The sequence below is a fragment of the Cebus imitator genome, unplaced genomic scaffold (genome assembly GCF_001604975.1).
Source record: "Cebus imitator isolate Cc_AM_T3 unplaced genomic scaffold, Cebus_imitator-1.0 Scaffold147, whole genome shotgun sequence".
NCBI classification, from domain to species: domain Eukaryota; kingdom Metazoa; phylum Chordata; class Mammalia; order Primates; family Cebidae; genus Cebus; species Cebus imitator.
Genome location: NW_016107462.1, coordinates 3,001,836 through 3,021,835, shown reverse-complemented (window position 1 = coordinate 3,021,835; position 20,000 = coordinate 3,001,836). Strand labels below are relative to the sequence as shown.

The following is a 20,000-nucleotide window of genomic DNA, read 5'->3' as shown; positions in this document are numbered from 1 at the left end:
ACAAAGACATTGTAATAGAACAAACTGAAAGTTCTGTAAGTATTTCTAATCCTCAGCCAAAATATTCATGGAAATCTGGGGATGATCTGGCTCATTTCACTTTTCCAGATCCATATCTTTTTTCTCCACCTTCCATCCCTGTCTGCACCACGGGATTCCCTTTTCTTGTTTAAGCAAATCATTTCTCTTTGATGAAACTCTTGCTTGCTCCAGTGCATTAAAGCCTCTAGGACTCTGACCGTAGTGGGAATAATTCACAAGCCAGAAAAAACAGAGCTTTTATCTCCAGGACTGTTGCAGAATTCTCCAACTTTTTTTAAAAGTGTGTATTTTTGTCATTGACTACAGTCTAATAAAAGGCTTCAGGGACTGGCAGAGTGAGCCATCGAGGCAGCCAAGACCATAACGATGGAGCACTGCAAATTCCCAAAAGCATCCCTAGGTTGGGAGAGCTGCATTCAGTTTACAGTTCTAGTTTAATGTGGTGGAAGCCTTCCAACTATAAAAGGCACAAGATGAAGCATTGCATACGGGAACTGGCTTGTATTTTAGTTTGGTATTTTTTAACTCTGCTTTTTGGTGAATGTTCTTGTTGAGGACCAGGAGTTGATTTAGGGCAATAGATAAAAGGAGCTCCTGGCTGGGCACAGTGGATAATGCCTGTAATCCCAGCACTTTAGGAGGCCAAGGTGGGAGGATTGTTGGAGCCCAGGAGTTTGAGACCAGCCTGGGCAACGTTAGCCAGGCGTGGTGGTGCTACTTAGCCAGCTACTTGGGAAGCTGAAGTGGGAAGATCATTTGCGCCCAGGAGTTCAAGGCTACAGTGAGCCATGATCACACCACCGCCCTCCAGCCTGGGTGATGGAGTGAGACCTCTGTCTCAAAATAAATCAAGAAAAGAAAAAGGAACTGCCGTCAGGAGTCTTGTCTCATTTACCCTCTGTAACCACAAGGGAGGAAGAAGTCCCTGGGGAGTCAGACAGGTATGATACCTGATCTTGGCCTCCCTCTAACTAGCCAGTGACTTCAGGCAAGCCATGTGCGCTCTCTGAGTAGCTACTTCTTTGGGCCTCCATTATCTCATCTGTAAAATGGGGGCATGACATTTTTGGCACATCAAGACCCCTTGTAAAGTTCAAAAGAGGAAATTTAGAGGTGAAAGCACTTTGAAAATTTAAGACACCCCAGACAGGCAAGGAGGTGATGGGACATTCAGACCAGGTTTGTATGTGGCCACACCTGCCTGCCCCCTTCTCTTCTGCAAGGTCCGGGGACAGAGTTCAACCTGCTCACCACCTGCCTAGCACCTGAACATGGCATTTGAGAGCATTCACCATGAAGGACTCTGTATCAATTGCTTGGTTTTTATTAGTGAAAAGTATGATGACATTATCAATAATTACTAATATACCATTTCTGGAGTATGTGCTCTAAGCATTTTATATACCTTATCTCATGCCACCCAGCCCTGGGAAGTGAGTGTGCTGTTAGTATCCCCATTTTCAGACAAGAAAACCAAGGCTCAAGAGAAGTGAGGTAACCTGTATAAGGCCACACAGGTAGTACAGAGCAGAGCTGGGGTTTAAGTCCAAGTCTGTGCTCTTGACCCTCACACTTCTTAAATAATACACTGTACTTTAAAAAGTAATATGGCCGGGTGCAGTGGCTCACGCCTGTAATCCCAGCACTTTGGGAGGCCGAGGCAGGTGGATCACAAGGTCAGGAGTTCGAGACCAGCCTGACCAACATGGTGAAACCTCATCTCTAGTAAAAATACAAAAATTGTTGGCACACGCCTGTAATCCCAGCTACTCAGGAGGCTGAGGCAGGAGAATTGCCTGAACCTGGGAGGCAGAGTTTGCAGTGAGCCAAGATCGTGCCACTGCACTCCAGGCTGGGCGACAGAGTGAGACTTCATCTCAAAAAAAAAAAAAAAAAAGTAATAATATGGAATACTAACGGTACACTAGGCAAAATTATCTCCATTTTACAGCAGCTACTCAGAGAGGAGACATGGCTTGCCTGAAGTCACCAGCTAGTTAGAGGGTAGGCCAGGATCAGTATCATACCTGTGTGACTCCCTGGGGGCTGTTCCCAACCACTGCCCTGCACCAAGGGGCTGAACAGTATTATCCCTTGCCTAAAAGCAAGAGTGATTGAAATTTCAAATTCTGGAATTTCATGACTCTTCAATGAGCTTGCATAATCCCCTGTTCAGGCCACTCTTACCAGAAGCGCCAACACTTTTTAATGACCCCACTCCACCTTCCCCACCCTTCAGAAATACTGTTCAAGAGCAAGTCTAAGAAACAGCTTTGAGACAGGGACACCGGGGAAAATATTTGGTTCCCTGGATACAGCCTCAAGTGTTGGGTGAGATTTCCTCTCACAAGACACGTCCCTTCTGATGGAGGCAGAACGGAACTGAGATTAGAATAGGGCAGAAACAGAAGTGGGAGAAACTTGCCGACAGAGCATAATGACATGTGCTCAAATCTGCTTGTGAATGAAAAAGCTAGAAACGTCTTCCACCGGTGCTTTAAGGTCATGGCAGCCTCCTTCAGCAGGGAAAAGATTCCAGAAAGATAGCAGCAATACTACTGGGAGGCATCTAGCAAATAAGGGCCAAAAGAGGCCGGGTATGGTGACTCACACCTGTAATCCCATAATCCCTGCACTTTGGGAGGCTGAAGGAGGAAAATCACTTGAGCCCAGGAATTCAAAACCAGCCTGGGCAACATAGTGAGACTCACTCTCTCTGTCTCTCTCCCCATATATGTGTGTGTGTGTGTGTGTGTGTGTGTGTGTGTGTGTGTGTGTGTGTACATATACATATATATAAAAAGAGGCGGCCAGGCACGGTGGCTCATGCCTGTAATCCCAGGACTTTGGGAGGCCAAGGCAAATGGATCACAAGGTCAGGAGTTCAAGACCTGTCTGACCAACATGGTGAAACCCCATCTCTACTAAAAATACAAAAATTAGCCTAGTGTGGTGGTGTGCACCTGTAATCCCAGCTACTCAGGAGGCTGAGGCAGGAGAATCGCTTGAACCCGGGAGGTGGAGGTTGCAGTGAGCCGAGATCACGCCATTGTACTCGTCTTGGTGGCAGAGCAAGACTCCATCTCAAAAAATAAAAATAAATAAAAATAAAGTGCAAAAGAAAACATAATGTTGTATACCTTGAATTTATACAATATATTTTTTAAAAAAGACAAAGGAGTCACTCAGCTGCCGTTGGGACCTACAAAGTACAAGTGGGAAGAAAACTCAGAAGTAGAGCAGATGGAAATGAAGGAAAATTGACTCATTTGTCCATTCCACAAATATTTATTGAGCCCTGAGATGAGCTAGGCACTGTCTTAGGGGCTAGGAAAACACCAGGAAATGAAACAAATCTCTGTATTTGTGGAGCTTACGTTCCAGCGGCAAAAGAGCTGGAAAGGCAAATGACACAGAGGATCTGATATGAGAGTTGCCATCCAAGCTCAGGAGACTTTCATCAGTGAGCTACATGCTGCAGATTCCTTGAAGTATAATAATAATTTTTTTTAACTTTTAAGTTCGGGGGGGTACATGTGAAGATTTGTTACATAGGGAAACTCGTGTCACAGAGGTTTGTGGTACAGATTATTTCATCAGCCAGGTATTAAGCCCAGTACCTAATAATAAATTATAACACATCCCAGCACTTTGGGAGGCCGAGGTCGGCAGATCACCTGAGGTCAGGAGTTTGAGACCAGCCTGACCAATATGGGGAAACCCCATCTCTACTAAAAATACAAAAATTATCTGGGCATGGTGGTGCATGCCTGTAGTCCCAGCTACTTGGGAGGATGAGGTATGAGAATTGCTTGAACCTGGGAGGCAGAGGTTGCAGTGAGGTGAGATTGCGCCACTGCACTTCAGCCTGGGTAACAGAGAGTCTGTCTCAAAAAATAAAAATAAAAATAAATAAATTATAACAGTCACCTTTATGTTGGCCTCTGTTCACCATGTTCTGTGCACAACGCTGGTAGGTATTAGTAAATATACTTTAGAGATTGAAAATAGTAAGTTCTACTAAAGTTAAGTAAGCTGGGCTTCGAACACAAGTCTCTCTAAACGTGAAGACTCTCTTTGCTCATCTTTATGTGGTCTCTCAATGGCCTCCACATCCTGAGTGTTCGGACCATCACTTTCTCCACTGGTATGCTGGTAAGTGTTTCTCAGTTATTATTGTAAAGTGGTCCTGATCCACAGCCCAAGAAAGGGTTCTGAGATCTCTAGGAAGAAAGAACTTAGGATGAGTTCATAGAAAGTGAACGCAAGTTTATTAGAGAAGTAAAGAAACAAAAGAATGGCTATTCCATAGGCAGAGCAGTGCCGAGGGCTGACAGATGGCTATTTATGATTATTTCTTGATCATATGCCAAACAAGGGGTGGATTATTCATGACTTTTCTAGGAAAGGGGCAGGCAGTTCCCAGAACTGAGGATTCCTCCCCTTTTTAGGCTATATAGGGTAACTTCTGGATGTAGCCGTGGCATTTGTAAACTGTCATGGCACTGGTGGGAGTATCTTAAAGCATGCTAATACATTATAATTAGTGTATAATGAGCAGTGAGGACCACCAGAGGTCATTTTCATCACCATCTTGGTTTTGCTGGGTTTTGGCTGGCTTCTTTGCTGCATCCTATTTTATCACCTCGGTCTTTATACCTGTGTCTTGTGATACCAGCCCTCCTGACGGCCTATCTCATCCTGTGACTAAGAATGCCTAACCTCCTGGGAATGTGCCCCAGTAGGTCTCAGCCTTATTTTACCCAGGTCCCATGCAAGATGGAGTCACTCCAGTGCAAACGCCTCTGACACAACCACCTCTGGAAAAGAGGGGCACTGATTTGTAGCACTTGCCATTTTCTGTGGTGTAAATACTCTCATCTTGACTGACTTACTGCTTTGGGAAAAGAAGAGCAGTAGCATAGCATTAAATGGTGTTACTTCCATGCAGATTCCATAACCACAAGAGCAAAGATCATAGTAAATGTAGTAAAACAATTGGAAAGTGAAGAGTTGTATTACCTTTGCTTTTAATGCAATTTATTTCATTGTAAGTTTATGTACTTCAAAACTGGTTGTACCTTACAACCAGCTTGAAAATGGGACAGTGGGCTTTTATGAGGGGCCAAGAGTCAGCTCTCCACCGCCATTTCTCTCTCAAAGGATTCTTTCCTCTCACTTGTGTTGCCTGGTGCTTGCCAAGGAATCTATTTTTGACCCTTTTTTCATATTTCTGTGTTATCCTGACCTGTGGCTTCCAGTTTTGTTTTGTTTTAAACTTTGAATCCCACATTGGCTTCAAAAAGAGGCTGAATCCCCTTTGAAAACATAGCCTGCATTAGGTAACAAGGAACTTTCTTGACTAAATATTAGAAGTCTCTAAGTTGAGAGGAAATATTTCTTCTGTGACAGTGAAACAAGTCCTGGATGTTAAGATTAAGAATTTTTCTATATGTCCCAAATGAGTTTGATTTTTTTGTTTTTACAATTTGGTGTTTCCTTTCTAAAACCCTTAGCCAAATATGATGTTTCTACCTACAAATCAGAGATACGCTATGATTCTAGACCTAATACAATCCATTTGTTTTAATTATAAACTCCCTAAGGAGGACTTATTTCAGCCTCTACCTATACATGAGTCACAAAGAATAAAGAAACTTGGAAAAGCATAAATCAGAGACATTCTAACAGGGTTGATGAAAAATGGAAACATGAAAACCCTGACAGTAAGCATGTGCTCCATAATTAGTGTAAAGTTGATTCTGATTTTCTAATTAATTTTTGCTAATTCTTAGGTTCCCAGAGGATGTATGTGATTTGTTTGCTTTATGGGTGGTTTCTACTGAGCCCAAGATTTCTAAATGTATTATACTATGAATAGACAGTATCTAGAATATCTAAATTACAAGTACTGCAGTTCATTTTCAATATCTCTTCACACACGTTACACTTGAGACTTTTAAGTTTTTGAAAGACGCAGTACTTTTTCACTCCTTCCTACAGGTTGTTTTTCATGGGAAAGGAGAAAACTGACAGTTGGCAAAGCAAAAAGTTTCCAAACCACAGGGTGTCTGCTACTTGCATAATCACTGAAGCCAAAATTTCCATTTTCTACAAGGCGACGGGAGAACTTTCATTTCTGGTTAACCTGAACTGCAGATGAAAACGAAAATCCCCCCACCCCCAACCCACAGACTGTGCTCTCAGCTTTTCTTCGTTCCATTTTTGTGACTTTTCCTGTTTACAGTGTCCGTGCCCTCCCATTTTTTTTGACTCATTGATACTGTACCATGACGTCTAAAAATACAGCCTAACAAGTGGTTTTAAGCAAAGAGGCTGTTTCTTTCTGGAGAGGAACAGCAGAAATATCCTGCGTGTTTTTCTGAAAATAAATGCTAAACAGTCTCTTCTTGGTGCTTAATATGAGCTTCTAATTGGAGAAGCACAGTCAGAATATAAAGAGAATCTTGCTTTTCACTGCAGTTTCTTCCATGTAGATATATGCCCTGATTTTTCCCTCTTATGTTGTTTGTTGAGCATCTTTTTGAGCTGGCCCAGCCCCATATGAACTGTGGGACCTCAGGCAAGTTATTCTCAACCTCGTGGAATCTCATATTGTGGAAACTATCTGCTTCACAGGGTAGGTTTGAGAGCTCAATGGAGAAAATGTATGTAAACATGCATGACATAGACAAAGCCATCAACACATATTAACTTGCATTTCATGTAGGTGAGAGCAAAGGTATCCTGACCCAAGACATGATCTGGTCACAATCAGCTAAGTGTTAGAGTTTACCACTTTCTTTCCCCAGCTTTGGACATATGGGCAGCTAAAAATGGTTGTGGTAAGTTAGTCTGTTATCACTGGGAAAATCAGATTGAGTGAATCCCCAGATGTTTTTGGGTCTCTCCAGGGTTTAACTGTTGGGTTGATTTTTAACTTAAATATGACAGCTCGATGTCTTAATAATGCAGAAGAGGCTGGGCATGATGGCTTATGGCTATAATCCCAGCACTTTGGGAGGCTGAGGCAGGAGACTCACTTGAGCCCAAGAGTTCAAGACTAGCCTAGGCAACACAGTGAGACCCTGTCTCTACAAAAAAAAAAAAAATTGTAATTAGCCAGGTGTGATGGTGTATACCTGTAGTTCCATCTGCTTGGGAGGCTGAGGTGGGAGGATTGCTTAAGCCCAGGAGGCTGAAGCTACAGTGAGCTATGGTCGTACCACTGTACTCCAGCGTGGGTAATATAGATAGACCTTGTCTCAAATAATAATAATCTAGGAAAACTTTTTTTCCTGGGAAAAATAAGCACTTAAGCAACTTCAGATAACCATTTCTGGAGAACAGGATAGTATTCAACAACTTAGACATTATTTCCACTAACAGTAGTACTCACAGCACTAGGGTAAGGGTAAACTGGTAATACACGTCAAGCACTTAGCACAGACCCTAACACCTAACCTATACTCAATGAATAGTGTATTACTGATGATACGATTATCATCTATGCTTCTAAGGTATAGTTTATAATAAGTTGAACCTCCCTTAATATAAGAGGCAGAGATAAATGAGACTGATTTTTATCCTTCGCATTTCATAGGGGCAGAAACTGAGATTTAGAGAGAAACCATGATGCTCTCTTAGATAAATGACACGGCTGGGACACAAACTCAAACCTTCTGACTCTAAATCCTGTACATATCTCATTGACACCAGGCTGGTATCTGCTGATGGCCTTCAGCTCCAGGCTTTGAGTTGCTTTGTTTCTTTCTTTTTCTTTCTTCCTTTAAAACCTGGCTTTTCTTTTTACCAGACTTATAAGATCAGGCTAGACTCTGATAAGGGATTGTCATTTATGAGAATGCCCTCTCCGGGGAATGTCTGCCCAAAGCTGGCTGGAATCGCCTGCCAGGTTGGCACTGGAGTTGCAGCAATGGCTGTCCACTGACTAACCAGCCTTTCTTGTTTACTTTCTCCCAACCTCTGCCAGGCAGAAAGGAGCATGCAGTTAAATATTCAGAAAACACCATCAGCCCTCCAATCTCTACTTGGAGCCACTTGACCAAGAGCAGTGGTCCAATATAAGTTCTCACCATCTATTTTTTTCTTTTCTTTTTCTTTTTTTTTTTTTTCTTTGAGGCAGTGCCTCACTGTTGCCCAGGCTGGAGTGCAGTGGCACAGTCATGGCTTACTGCAACTTGAAATGCCTGGGCTCAAGTGATTCTCCTGCCTCGGCCTCTCGAGTAGATAGAACTACAGGTATACGCCTGGCTAATTTTTGTAGAGACAAGGTCTCGCTCTGTTACCCAGGCTGATCTCAAACTCCTATACTCAAGCAATCCTCCCACCTCAGCCTTCCAAAACATTAGGATTACAAGAGGGAACCACTACACCTGGCCATCTCCATCAATTTCCTCATTTCTTGTGCTTCCTGGGTAAAGAGAAGTGAGTTAGAACTCAATTCCATTGCTAGTATATCTACTTCAGAGCCTTTATTATCTGAAAATACCTTATTTGTTTAATTGTTAACGGTTTCTTTACTTCTCCTCACCTCTAAAGCAGTTCTCTAAAGAGATGATTTTGTGCCCCAGGGGACATTTGGCAAAGTGTGGAGACATATGGGGTAGAGTCTACTGACATCTAGTGTAGAGGTCAGGGATGCTGCTTAGCACCCTATAGTGCCCAGGACTATGCTCCACAATAATAAGTTACCTGTCTGCAAATACCAGCAGTGTTGAGGTTGAGAACTGTAGGGCAAGCTCCAGAGATAGTGCTCTTTCAGTCTTATCGGCGGGTATATAATAGTACCAAGAACAGTGCTTTGCACTTAGAAAGTGCTCAGCACATATTGGTTGAGTGAATGAATGAACACATAATCCAGAGCTTTTCCAGGCTGAATTAATTACTTGCGTGCTAGGCTACATCTTAGTCCCAGAGTAATGTGGAGTCAGGTCCAAGAGGCCACATAACTGACAAATGTCATCCTGTATTCTGAGTGTTCACATAGGCCTGACAGAGCCATGGAAGCAGGCCAACAGGTGGAGATTAATTCCATCCTGACTGCCCAAGGAAGGTCGATAGCAAACATAGACACCGTTTTTAGCAGCTGCCCATATTTCATCAGTGTGGGGCCAGAAGTAGCCAAGGGATGGTGATTGTAAAACCTCGCTCCTCTTCTGGCCTTGCCTCTAGACAATGACCTGAACCAGCCAACTCCGGTTTGGTAAGTCTAGATCAAGTTCTTCAGAGCAGTGTGCTAGGCTTTGCAATCAAGATGATATGTTAAGTGCCTAAGCTACATGTGATTTAATATGTCGGATGTATGAGATAGGAAATACTTTATACAGGAGTAATATAGCACTTGAGAGCATGGATTCTGGAGTCAGAACACCTGGATTTTTACATCCTACTCTGCCTCTTCCTGGCCCTATGACCTTGTAGGGTGTCAGCCATGTACCTTTCTGAGCCTCAATTTTCTCATTCATAAAATGAAGCTGGTAATGGGATCCACCTTGCAGTGTTGTTATGAGAATTTATTTAAAAGACATAGAGAAGGGATTTCGCCATATTGGCCAGGCTGGTCTCAAATTCCTGACCTCAGGTGATCTGCCCACCTCAGCCTCCCAAAATGCTGGGAGTACAGGTGTGAGCCACTGTGCCCAGCCATAAGGCCTTGTATATAAATGAAAGTATTTGGGATAGTTATCAGGCACACAGTCAGCGGCTGTTATCATTATCATTATTTAGCATTTCTCTTAAGGAAAATTACTTAATTACTCAATTTCAGCTTTGGCAAACTGAATTCTCCTCTTTATCATTCCTCCCCTCTTCCCTCATTCACTTTTCTTTCCTCATTTGCTTCTTTCACACTGCCTGCTTTTCTTCCTCTCTCATTGTCTTTCTCCTTGTCCACTGCCAGTGAACCTGCAAGACGTGTACAAGAGCCCTGCTTTGGTATGACTGATGGATCCTGAGATTCTACCCAACTTCATCACTGTGTGACCAGGCACCACTTAACCTCTGTACACTTCAGTTTGGTCATCTATGAAATCTAAACAGAGTGGCTTATGCCCATAACCCCAGCACTTTGAGAGGCCAACATGAGAAAATCGCTTGAGTCCAGGAGTTCAAGACCAGCCTGGGCAATATAGCAAGACCTCATCTCTAAAAAAATTTTTAAAAAATTAGCCAGGCATGGTGGCATATGCCTGTGGTCCCAGATACTCAGGAGGCTGAAGTGGGAGGACTGATTAAGCCCAGGAGGTAGAGGCTGCAGTGAGTCATGTTTGTGCCACTGTACTCTAGCCTGGGTGACAGAGCAAGACCCTGTGTCAAAAAAAAGAAAAAAAGAGGGGGGAATCTAAACAATGACTCTCCCTGGTAGGATTGTTAACATCGTGAAAGAAGTGACTGCACATGTGAAGCAATCCATACTTGTGTGGCATGTAGTAAGTGTTTGGCAGAAGCTAGGAGAATCATTTATTGACACTTAAGAAAGAAGTCTCCAGTGATTGCACATTGGGAGGGTAGGCACTGTCTTAAAAGAACTTGAAGGAAAATCACAGCTGACTCTGTTTGGAGACATCTGTGTCAGTCTAGGCCATTCTCTGAACGGGAGTGTCAATAGCTCATATTCAGTCAACACCCAGAGATGATATAAAGGGGCCCTGTTCAGCTAGGGTTGACATCATTGGGGTGAAATATAAAACTCCATCCACTCAATAGATCCCAAAGTAAGAACGTCCTAGATACATCCTTCTCCCGCTCTCCAGTTCCTCCAGAATATCTCATCTGATGAGGAGTTTAATAACATAGCTTGTTCTTTGGGTGGAAAGGTTGTTTTTTATGTGTGAGTTTTTCTGGGCCAAGGCTTGGGAGTTGCCTGGAACATCCTCGCTTTGGATTGTCCTGTCCGTTTAAATCATTTGTGAGACAGGTGCAATGGGTCACGCCTGTAATCCCAGCAGCTTGGGAAGCCAAGGCAGGAGAACTGCTTGAGCCCAGGGGTTGAAGACCAGCCTAGGCAACATAGTGAGATCCCCATCTGTACAAAAAATTAGCCAGGTGTGGTGGTACATGCCTATAGTCCCAGCTATTCGGGAGGCTGCAGTGGGAAGATCACTTGAGTTGGGGAGGTCAGGGCTGCAGTGAGTCGTGGTCATGCCACCATACTCCAGCCTGGGTGACAGAGCGAGACCCTGTGTGGAAAAAAAAATCATTTGTGAATGTATTTATGTCAGTGTTAGCTGTGTCTGGGTTCTGAAAAGTTAAGACTTTCTTAACTCAGCAGATATTTATATACCATTGTCTCACCATATACCAGGCACCATTCTAGGCCCTGCAGAGACAGTGGTGAATGAAGCAATCAAGTTCTTGGACAGTTTTGAACCATTATAGGGCTCAGCCAGAAGTGCAGAACCTGGTTAGATAGCTGGGTTTTCACCCTTCCAGATGGCAGATTTCACTCTAGTTGGTGGCCGCACAGAAAACCCTGAGGAGGCATTTTTATGAAGCAGGCCCTTTCTCACTAAGCTTTCAAAAAGGTCAAAAGGAATGAGAGAGAGAAAGAGAAAAAAACTTTAAAAGCTTGCTGCTTTCTTACCAATTTCATGTGTTTCTGTTCTGAAAAACAACTAAAGCAAAACCAAAGTAGGCTGGGATTTTGGTCTTTTTTTGTATTTACTTCCTGTTGCCTTTTAAGCTGACCCCGGTTATTATAAATGGTTCCATACTGCTCTGTCTTGAATTGCCTTTTGGTTTCTTACCAACCCACTCTCCTCTCTCATCTCCTAAACTAGGCAGTGGGTTTGGAGGCCAGGGTGGGGGAGTGTGTTCTCATATAGACTTGAACCCCAATATGGGCTGCCGCATCGGGGCCATCCTTAAAACCAGACGTCTGGCCTATAGCCAATTCTCACTTCCCTTCTGATCTTCCTCATTTAACCACTGACCAGATGGACGAAGTCTTTTCACCAGTAATCAGCACTTGCAATCTGAGGACTGACTCTTATCAGCTGGGGAGCAAACACAGGCCAGCTGCAGACCGAGGTGGGAGTTTTAATCCAACACCTGTAATTTTTGCTTTCAAATTCTTGGGGTTCAGTGAGGGGGGAAGGTGGTGGGAAGCAGATCAACTCAGGGTGGATGTGAAGAGAAGTTTTCCAAAGAGATCTTTTTTAAAAAATATGTTTTTTATTTCACGTGAAGCATTGCTGCTATTAGCTGCCACCACGTACGTGCCAATTCGGAAACTATTCTGATAGTCTCTGGGGGTTCAGAAATGATCCTGTATTTGTAAATATAATCATTGTGCTCCAAATGCAGCTCCCTTCAAATATAACTCCTGTTATTTTTGTTTTTGTTTTTGTTTTTAGAGACAGGGTCTTGCTGTATTGCCCACGCTGGTCTTGAACTGCTACTGGGCTTGAGTGATCCTCCTGCCTCAGCCTCCCAAGTAGCTGGGACTACAGGCACACACCACAATGCCCAGCTAATTTTTTAATTTTTTGTAGAGATGGGATCTCACTATGTTGCCCAGGTGGACCTCAAACTCCTGGGCTCAAAGGATGTTCCAGCCTCAGCCTCCCAAAGTGCTAAGATTATAAGTGTGAGCCCACACACCTGGCCCAGGTCAGGTTTTAAGATTAAATTTAAAATGCCCAGTTAGGGTTTTATTTTTTTCTGTCTGTTTTTATAATTTAACAAATTTTTTAATTGACCTGTTGGGGAAAAGTTCATTTGAATAAGATGGTATTTATTATATGAGTAACCTTGTACACTTCACTTAGGCTCTGGCTTGAGAGTCAGAGTTCTGAGTTTCAAGCCCAAGTCTGGCATTAACTAGCTGTGTGGCTTTGGGCACATCAGTTTCTTAGTTTCTCCATGTTTCAAGTAAGCAGTGGTTAATAGATACCTTCTAAGATGCTTTCTATTATAAGTCCGCAGTTCTAACTACTTCTGTTCAAATTATTTTTTTCTGGAAGTGAAATGAGTTTTCATGCCTGCTTCGTGATTCTTTGTTTTCATTTTTCTACCCACTCATCTGGTCCATTGAAAATGGACTGCGTGGCAAGCTTTCTCACCATTTGTCGCTTTACAGTGTGTGTAGTACCATCTGTATTGCTAAGTGGTTGAGCGCTTTGGGCTTTGGATTTGGGTCTGGTTCTGACATTTATGAATCTTGTTATTTATTATCTCTCTAGCATCAGTTGGAGTGCTAAGAGTACCCACCTCATGTAAGCATCATGAGAGTTGATTATGTAAAGTGCTTAGTGCAATACCTAGAATATAGAAAGTGCCTAGGAGTGGTGTTATTGGCATAAAGTTCTTTACTATGTGCCAGGCACACAGAAGACTCTCAGAAACCGGTGGTTCCTTCTCTTTCTTTCTTTCCCCCACAGCAGCTCTGGAGAATTCTTCTGCCATGTGCTTGTTAAGCGGCTTTTTAACTTTACCTATTATTTATCCTCTTTAAAATGGGTAATATTCCTCCCATTAAAAATGCATTTATTAAAAATGGTAAAATACAGGCATGGCGTGGTGTCTCATGCATGTAATCCCAGCACTTTGGGAGGCCAAGGCGGATGGATCACAAGGTCAGGAGTTCGAGACCAGCCTGGCCAATATGGTGAAACCCTGTCTCTACTAATAATACAAAAATTAGCCAGGCGTGGCGGCACACACCTGTACTCCCAGTGACTCGAGAGACTGAGGCAGAAGCATAGCTTGAACCTGTGAGGCAGAGGTTACAGTGAGCAGAGATCATGCCACTTCATTCCAGCCTGGAAAACAGAGCGAGACTCAGCCTCAAAAAAAAAGGAGGTGGGGGAGAACATATAAATTACATAAAAGTGTAGCTGTCAGTTTTCAAACAAATGGGACTACAATAATTGTGGACCTCAGAAGTGGCTGATTTCATTCTCAGAGTTTCAGATTGAATGCTGTCAGGATATTTCTTATAAGCTTCAGAAAGCTCAAGTAACTGCTCTAAGGTAACACAGCTTGTAAGAGAGAAACTACGATTTTGATCCAGAGTATAACTGCATTAGAACTCCTTTGCAATTTACATCACTTCTCAGGCCTTAATTTCTTGGTGGTTAAAATGGGGATGTCCCCTTGATAAGTTAGCATAGAGGTTAAAAATTCTATACATTAATGAGTGTTAAATGTCAAGTACTTTGCCTGGTGCACAGCAGAGCTTCTGTTTGTGATGGTTGTGTCTCTTCTCTGGCACCACTTAAATCAGGGTTTGGTCACTCAGATGTCAAGACTCACTCCCAAGAGTCTGGCAGGTCATATGTACATTTGAGTGAACCAGAGACCACAAACCTTATTCAAATAGAGAAATACTCTGCCCTGCCCTGGCCAAATGTTGCCATGGAGGAAACTGAGCCCAGAATGTTTAGGTCTTACCATTTGTCAAAAGAAGCTGTCATCTGGTTTTTAATTATGTGGCATTACCTGATTTCTAATATTATCAACTAATATTTATTCATAAGCACTGTTGTGATGAACCAAATGCATCCATCACTTTTCAACCTCCAATTGAAATAAGTTACAAGGGCAGGCCTTTCTGTTGCTAGCGACCTTCAAATCAGCCCCCTGACTTACCAGCAGAGTCATCTTTCCACAATGGAAAGAACATAGTGAATACAGAACACCGTGTGTGCTGCGCAGACAAGTAACTGGTGTTTTTCTCTCTATTTCATCTGCTCTCTCCTCTCCAGCCTGCCCCGTGTAGTCGTTCATCACATGCCCCTCCCCAGATGTCAGCCTCTCTTGATTGTTGTGTCGTCATCAACGGAAACCTCAGTGATTATAAGTAGATTACTTTCTCATATTAATGACATCATTTGGAGAGTCTATGCTTTGGAACCCTTTTGTTTTGGTTTTGGCATAGAAACCTGTGGTGTCTTATGAAAACGCTTTTAGTCGCAAAAAGCAGAATCCAGCTGGGCACTATGGCTCACATCTGTAATCCCAACACTTCTGAAGTCCAAATCAGGCAGGTTGCTTGAGCCCAAGAATTCCAAACCAGCCTGAGCAACATAGTGAGATCCTGTCTCTACAGAAATATAAAAATTAGCCAGGCATGATGGCATGTACCCATAGTCCTAGCTACTCAGGAGGTAGAGGCAGGAGGATCACTTGAGCCCAGGAGGTCAAGGCTGCAGTGAGCCATGTTCGTGCCACTGCATTCCAGCCTGCATTACAGAGTGACACTCTGTCTCAAAAATAAATAAGTAAAAGAAGCAGAATCCTCTCTCTTAGCTTACAAGAGGGAAAAAAAAGTGGATTTTTTTTAAGGAATACAGGGTGTTTTATGAAACTTAAGGACAAATATTCACCCAGATCAGTGAAAAGGACTATACGTGACTGGAAAACATATTAGGAACCCTGATAACTCTCTGAAGCTTTTCTTCTTAGGCCACATGATTTCTCTTGCCTCCATTTTTTTTTTTTTTTTTTTTTAGACGGAGTCTTGCTCTGTCACCCAGGCTGGAGCGCAGTGGCATGATCTTGGCTCACTGCAACCTCTGCCTTCTGGGTTCAAGTGATTCTCCTGCCTCAGCCTCCCAAGTAGCTGGGATTACAGACACATACCACCACACCCAGCTACTTTTCATATTTTTTTAGTAGAGACAAGGTTGAATGTTGGCCAGGCCAGTCTTGAACTTCTAACCTCAAGTGATCCTCCTGCCTTGGCCTCTCAAAGTGCTGGGATTACAGGCACGAGCCACCACACCCAGCTCTCTTGCCTCCTTCTAGCTACTTGTCTTCCTCATTCTTTCTGCAGATGGCTTTCCCTTTCTCCATACACACGCAAACAATGGCTGCCATAAACAACCAAGTTTTTACACTCTTGGATCCAATTCCAGATTTCCTGGACTGAGGTTCTGATTGGCCCAGTTTGAGCCAGGTGTCTATCCCTTGCCCAGCCAACTGAGGCCAAAGGGGCAGGACCAAGTAAAACCTGGCCATAATGCCCACATTTGTCATGAAATGGTTAGACACATCAGAAAGATATCGACAGTTGAATAGTCTAGAATAAAATTACGTGTTGATAAAAGGAATATTGACTAATATGAGGGAGGTCCAAAGCAAAATGGAAAGGGAAAAAAGATGATTTTTTTTTTTTTTGAGATGAAATTTCACTCTTGTTGCCCAGTCTGGAGTGCAGTGGCACGATCTCGGCTCATTGCAACATCACCTTCCAAGTTCAAGGGATTCTCCTGCCTTGGCCTCCCAAGTAGCTGGGATTACAGGCACCTGCCACCATGCCTGGCTAATTTTTTTGTATTTTTAGTAGAGACAAGGTTTCACCGTGTTAGCCAGGCTGGTCTCTAACTCCTGACCTCAGGTGATCCACCTGCCTTGGCCTCCCAAAGTACTGAGATTACCAGTGTGAGTCAACATGCCCAGCCTGATTTTTTAAAATCAGTAAATAAACTTATTTGGATTATGGGACAACAGAGTAACTTTAAATATTTTATGAGTTATGACATATTCCTTAATGGATTCATATTATGTGATCTTTTGAGCATTATTTTATAACTTTCTGCAGGGTATACACCTAGGATTGGCTTTCGAAGGTTGTTTTACTAAAGAAGTAAAGTGATTTAAACTGATACATTTATTTAGTTCTCTCTTAATTACTTCCTCCTCTGGTATAGAAAAGTAGAAAAAAGGTGACTTTTCTTTTCTTTAGTTAGACATTAATTCAAATCTTGACTTGGCTGTTTTCTTGCCCGGGTAACTTTGAGTAAATTACCATAAACTCTGTACCTCAATTTCCTATCTATAAAAGGGGGATGTTGCCATGTTGCACATTTTTGCAGAGCTTTACTGAGAGACTACATGTAAAGTGCCCAGCTCAGTGCCTAGAACTAATAAAGATTTGTTCCCTTTCCTCTGGCTACCTACGGTATATATTTGACCTTGACTTTGCAAAATTAAGGAACTAGGCTGTGGCTATGGGGCACAGTCAAGCTTGCTCACTTACCTCTCAGCACTACCTCAGTGGTTCCTGCGGACTGCATCTTCATAATACCATGATCTAACCAGCTAAGCTAGTTTTTAGACTCTTAGAGCAGAGTTCAGTCAAAAATATACATTCAGTAATTAGTGTTTTCACATTGAAAACAGGTTGCTTATTCCAGTCTGAGCCTCAATTTGTTATCTGTTAAATGGGGATAATAATACTAATCCCAGAAGATAACTGCGCTGCTCGGAGATAGTATATAGAAAACACCTCGTGCAATGCTGAACAGGTTGTTGGTATTCAGTAATGGAGGCTATTTTCTTTTTCGATTTGGTTTATATGTATCTGAGTTTCCAGGTCTTACAGTTTTGTAAAACGGCTTAGAGACAAAACGCTGCCCCTGCTTTTCAACAGTAACCTAGCAATTCCACATCCGTGGACAAAGCTGGATGGCAAAGTTCATGGTGACATTGCTTGTGATATCCAAAAATTGGAAACAAGCTAACTGTTTCTCTTACTCAATTATCATGTATCCACACAATAATTATAGAGGATACGATAGAGTCTTTAAAAAGAATGAGGTCCATCTGTATGTGCTGATATCAGAAAGACCACTAAGAAATACTGAACTTAAAAAGCAAGAGGCAAACAGCAAGTGAAGCATAGTCCTACTTGAATTGAAAAAAAAAAGCAACAACAAAAATATATATATATATACACACACACATACATGGATACACACACATATACACACATATATATCAAATTTCTGGAAGGTTATACTCACATAGAAATATTAAGAGTACTTCATTTGCAAAACCATGTATTCAATATAATTATATGTACTAAAGTAAAATATGAAAATTTTTAATATATAAATATATATCTGAAAATGCATATGCAAGTGGTCTGTGAGGATTCTTCTCAAACTAACGGGATGGTGATTTCTGCAGATAAAATGGTTTGGAACATGAGTTAATCAAGGAGTATCTTGGCATTCTATGCGCTGTTTAGGTATTTTACAGATTTTTTCGGTATTGCAATTCTGAATAATAAAAAACTAAATATAATTGGATATTTACATATCAAACTGTTCTTAACTATGTATCTTAACTGTTCTTAACTGTGGCGGTGATACACTAAAAGTGGAGGAGGAAGTTTCCAAAATGAAGACTTTTCATTTTTATTTTAAGAGATGAGGTCTGTGTTGCCTACAGGCTTGGGTGCAGTGGCTATTCACAGGCGTGATCTTGGCTCACTACAGCCTTGAACTCCTGGCGTCAAGCAATCCTCCCACCTCAGCCTCTTGAGTAGTCGGGACTATAGGTGCACACCACCATACCCAGAGAGACGTTAAACACATCAATGAATAAAGGCGCTTTTTTTTTCTTTTTTTGGAAAACGGTCTTTCTCTGTCACCCAGGCTGGAGTGCAGTGATGCAATCTCAGATTACTGCAGCCTCAACCTCCCAGGCCGAAGTGATTCTCCCAGCTCAGCCTCCTGAGTAGCTGGGACTATAGGCACATGCCACCACACCAGGCTAATTTTTGTATTTGTTGTAGAGAGGGGCTTTCACCTTGTTGGCCAGGCTGATCTCAGACCCCTGGCCTCAAGCAATACACCTGCTTGGCCCCCCAGAGTGTTGGGATTACAGGCATGAGCCACTGTGCCCCTGAACGAAGGCTGTTTTTTTTAGACAGTCTCGCTGTGTCACAAAGTTGTAGTGTAGTGGCGTGATCGCGACTTGCTCCAAACTCGGCTGCCTGAATTCAAGCAAATTCTCAGGCCTTAGCCTCCTGAGTAGCTGGGATTACAGGTGCGTACCACATGCCTGGCTAATTTTTGTATTTTTAGTAGAGATGGGGTTTCACTATGTTGTTCAGGCTGGTCCCATACTCCTGGCCTCAAGTGATCCACCTGCCTCAGCCTCCCAAAGTGCTAGGATTGCAGGCATGAGCCAATGTGCCCAGTGGCTTTTTTTTTTTTTTTTAACAAAACATTAATTCCAGGAAAAATATTGTAGTTTCCTCTGGGATGGAGACCCACTTTTCATATAATAATTTTGTATGCATTACTTGAACTGGTAAGGGCATTATTTTTGCAATATATTGGTTAGCTTATGCTCTTTGTTCTTTTCTTTTTTTAAATCCAAGTTACTCCCATATAATAAATCTGTTTCTGGCCAAGCCTGTTGATTAACTCAACTAAAGCCATTTTTAGGCTGAGCACATCTCATATAAAATAAGTGATACAGTGAGTCCAGGGGTTTGCTTGCCAGCCCTGGCCCTGACACCGCTCTTCCTGTCTTGTCCCTGCAGATGACAGAAGGCAGGCACTGCCAGGTGCACCTCCTGGATGATAGGAGACTGGAGCTGCTGGTTCAGGTAGGTGTTGTCCTAGTGGGTATTACCCAAATAGGTGTTGCCCAGGTAGGTTTTTCACAGGTAATGTTGCCCGCACAGGGACAGCTCATCCTCATTCCCTCTCTGAGCCTCATAGTCTGTACTCAGCCTTCTCCCTTATCTTTGCCTCAAAGCCAGTGACTCAGAGTTGACCAAGGGGAAAAAAGCATCTTCGAAGTCAGAAAACCTGGTCCATATGTAAGGATAATTATAGCCTGGTGACATGGATTCAGAGGCACTTGGGTTCCAGTCTCAGCGTTGACACTTAATAGCTCTGTGACCCTGGGAAATTGACTTTACTTCTCTGAACCTCTTTTTGGTAAATTTGGAAGGGAAGTATTTCCTGAAAGGATTATTGTGAGGTGGGAATCTGCATTCTGCCACTGTCCAGCTATATGGCATTGTGCAAGTGAAATACCCAGTTTCATCAACTGGGAACTGCCTAGGCTTCCCAGCAGAATTATGGTTAAAAATCAATCTAGATTATATATGCAAGTAAAATCTCTTTGTAAAATATATGGCTCTATATAAGTGATTGTGTGTGTGTGTGTGTGTGTGTGTGTGTGTGTGT

The 20,000-nt window shown here is 42.6% G+C and overlaps 1 protein-coding gene across 1 annotated transcript in view; it reads left to right on the top strand.

The window, feature by feature from the left end:
• FRMD4B (FERM domain containing 4B) overlaps positions 1-20,000 on the top strand; it is a 204,261-nt gene that overhangs the window by 43,899 nt on the left and 140,362 nt on the right. The window contains exon 2 of the mRNA XM_037743555.1: positions 19,346-19,411. Within this exon, the coding sequence (XP_037599483.1) occupies positions 19,346-19,411 (66 nt within the window). The remainder of the gene's footprint in view (positions 1-19,345; positions 19,412-20,000) is intronic.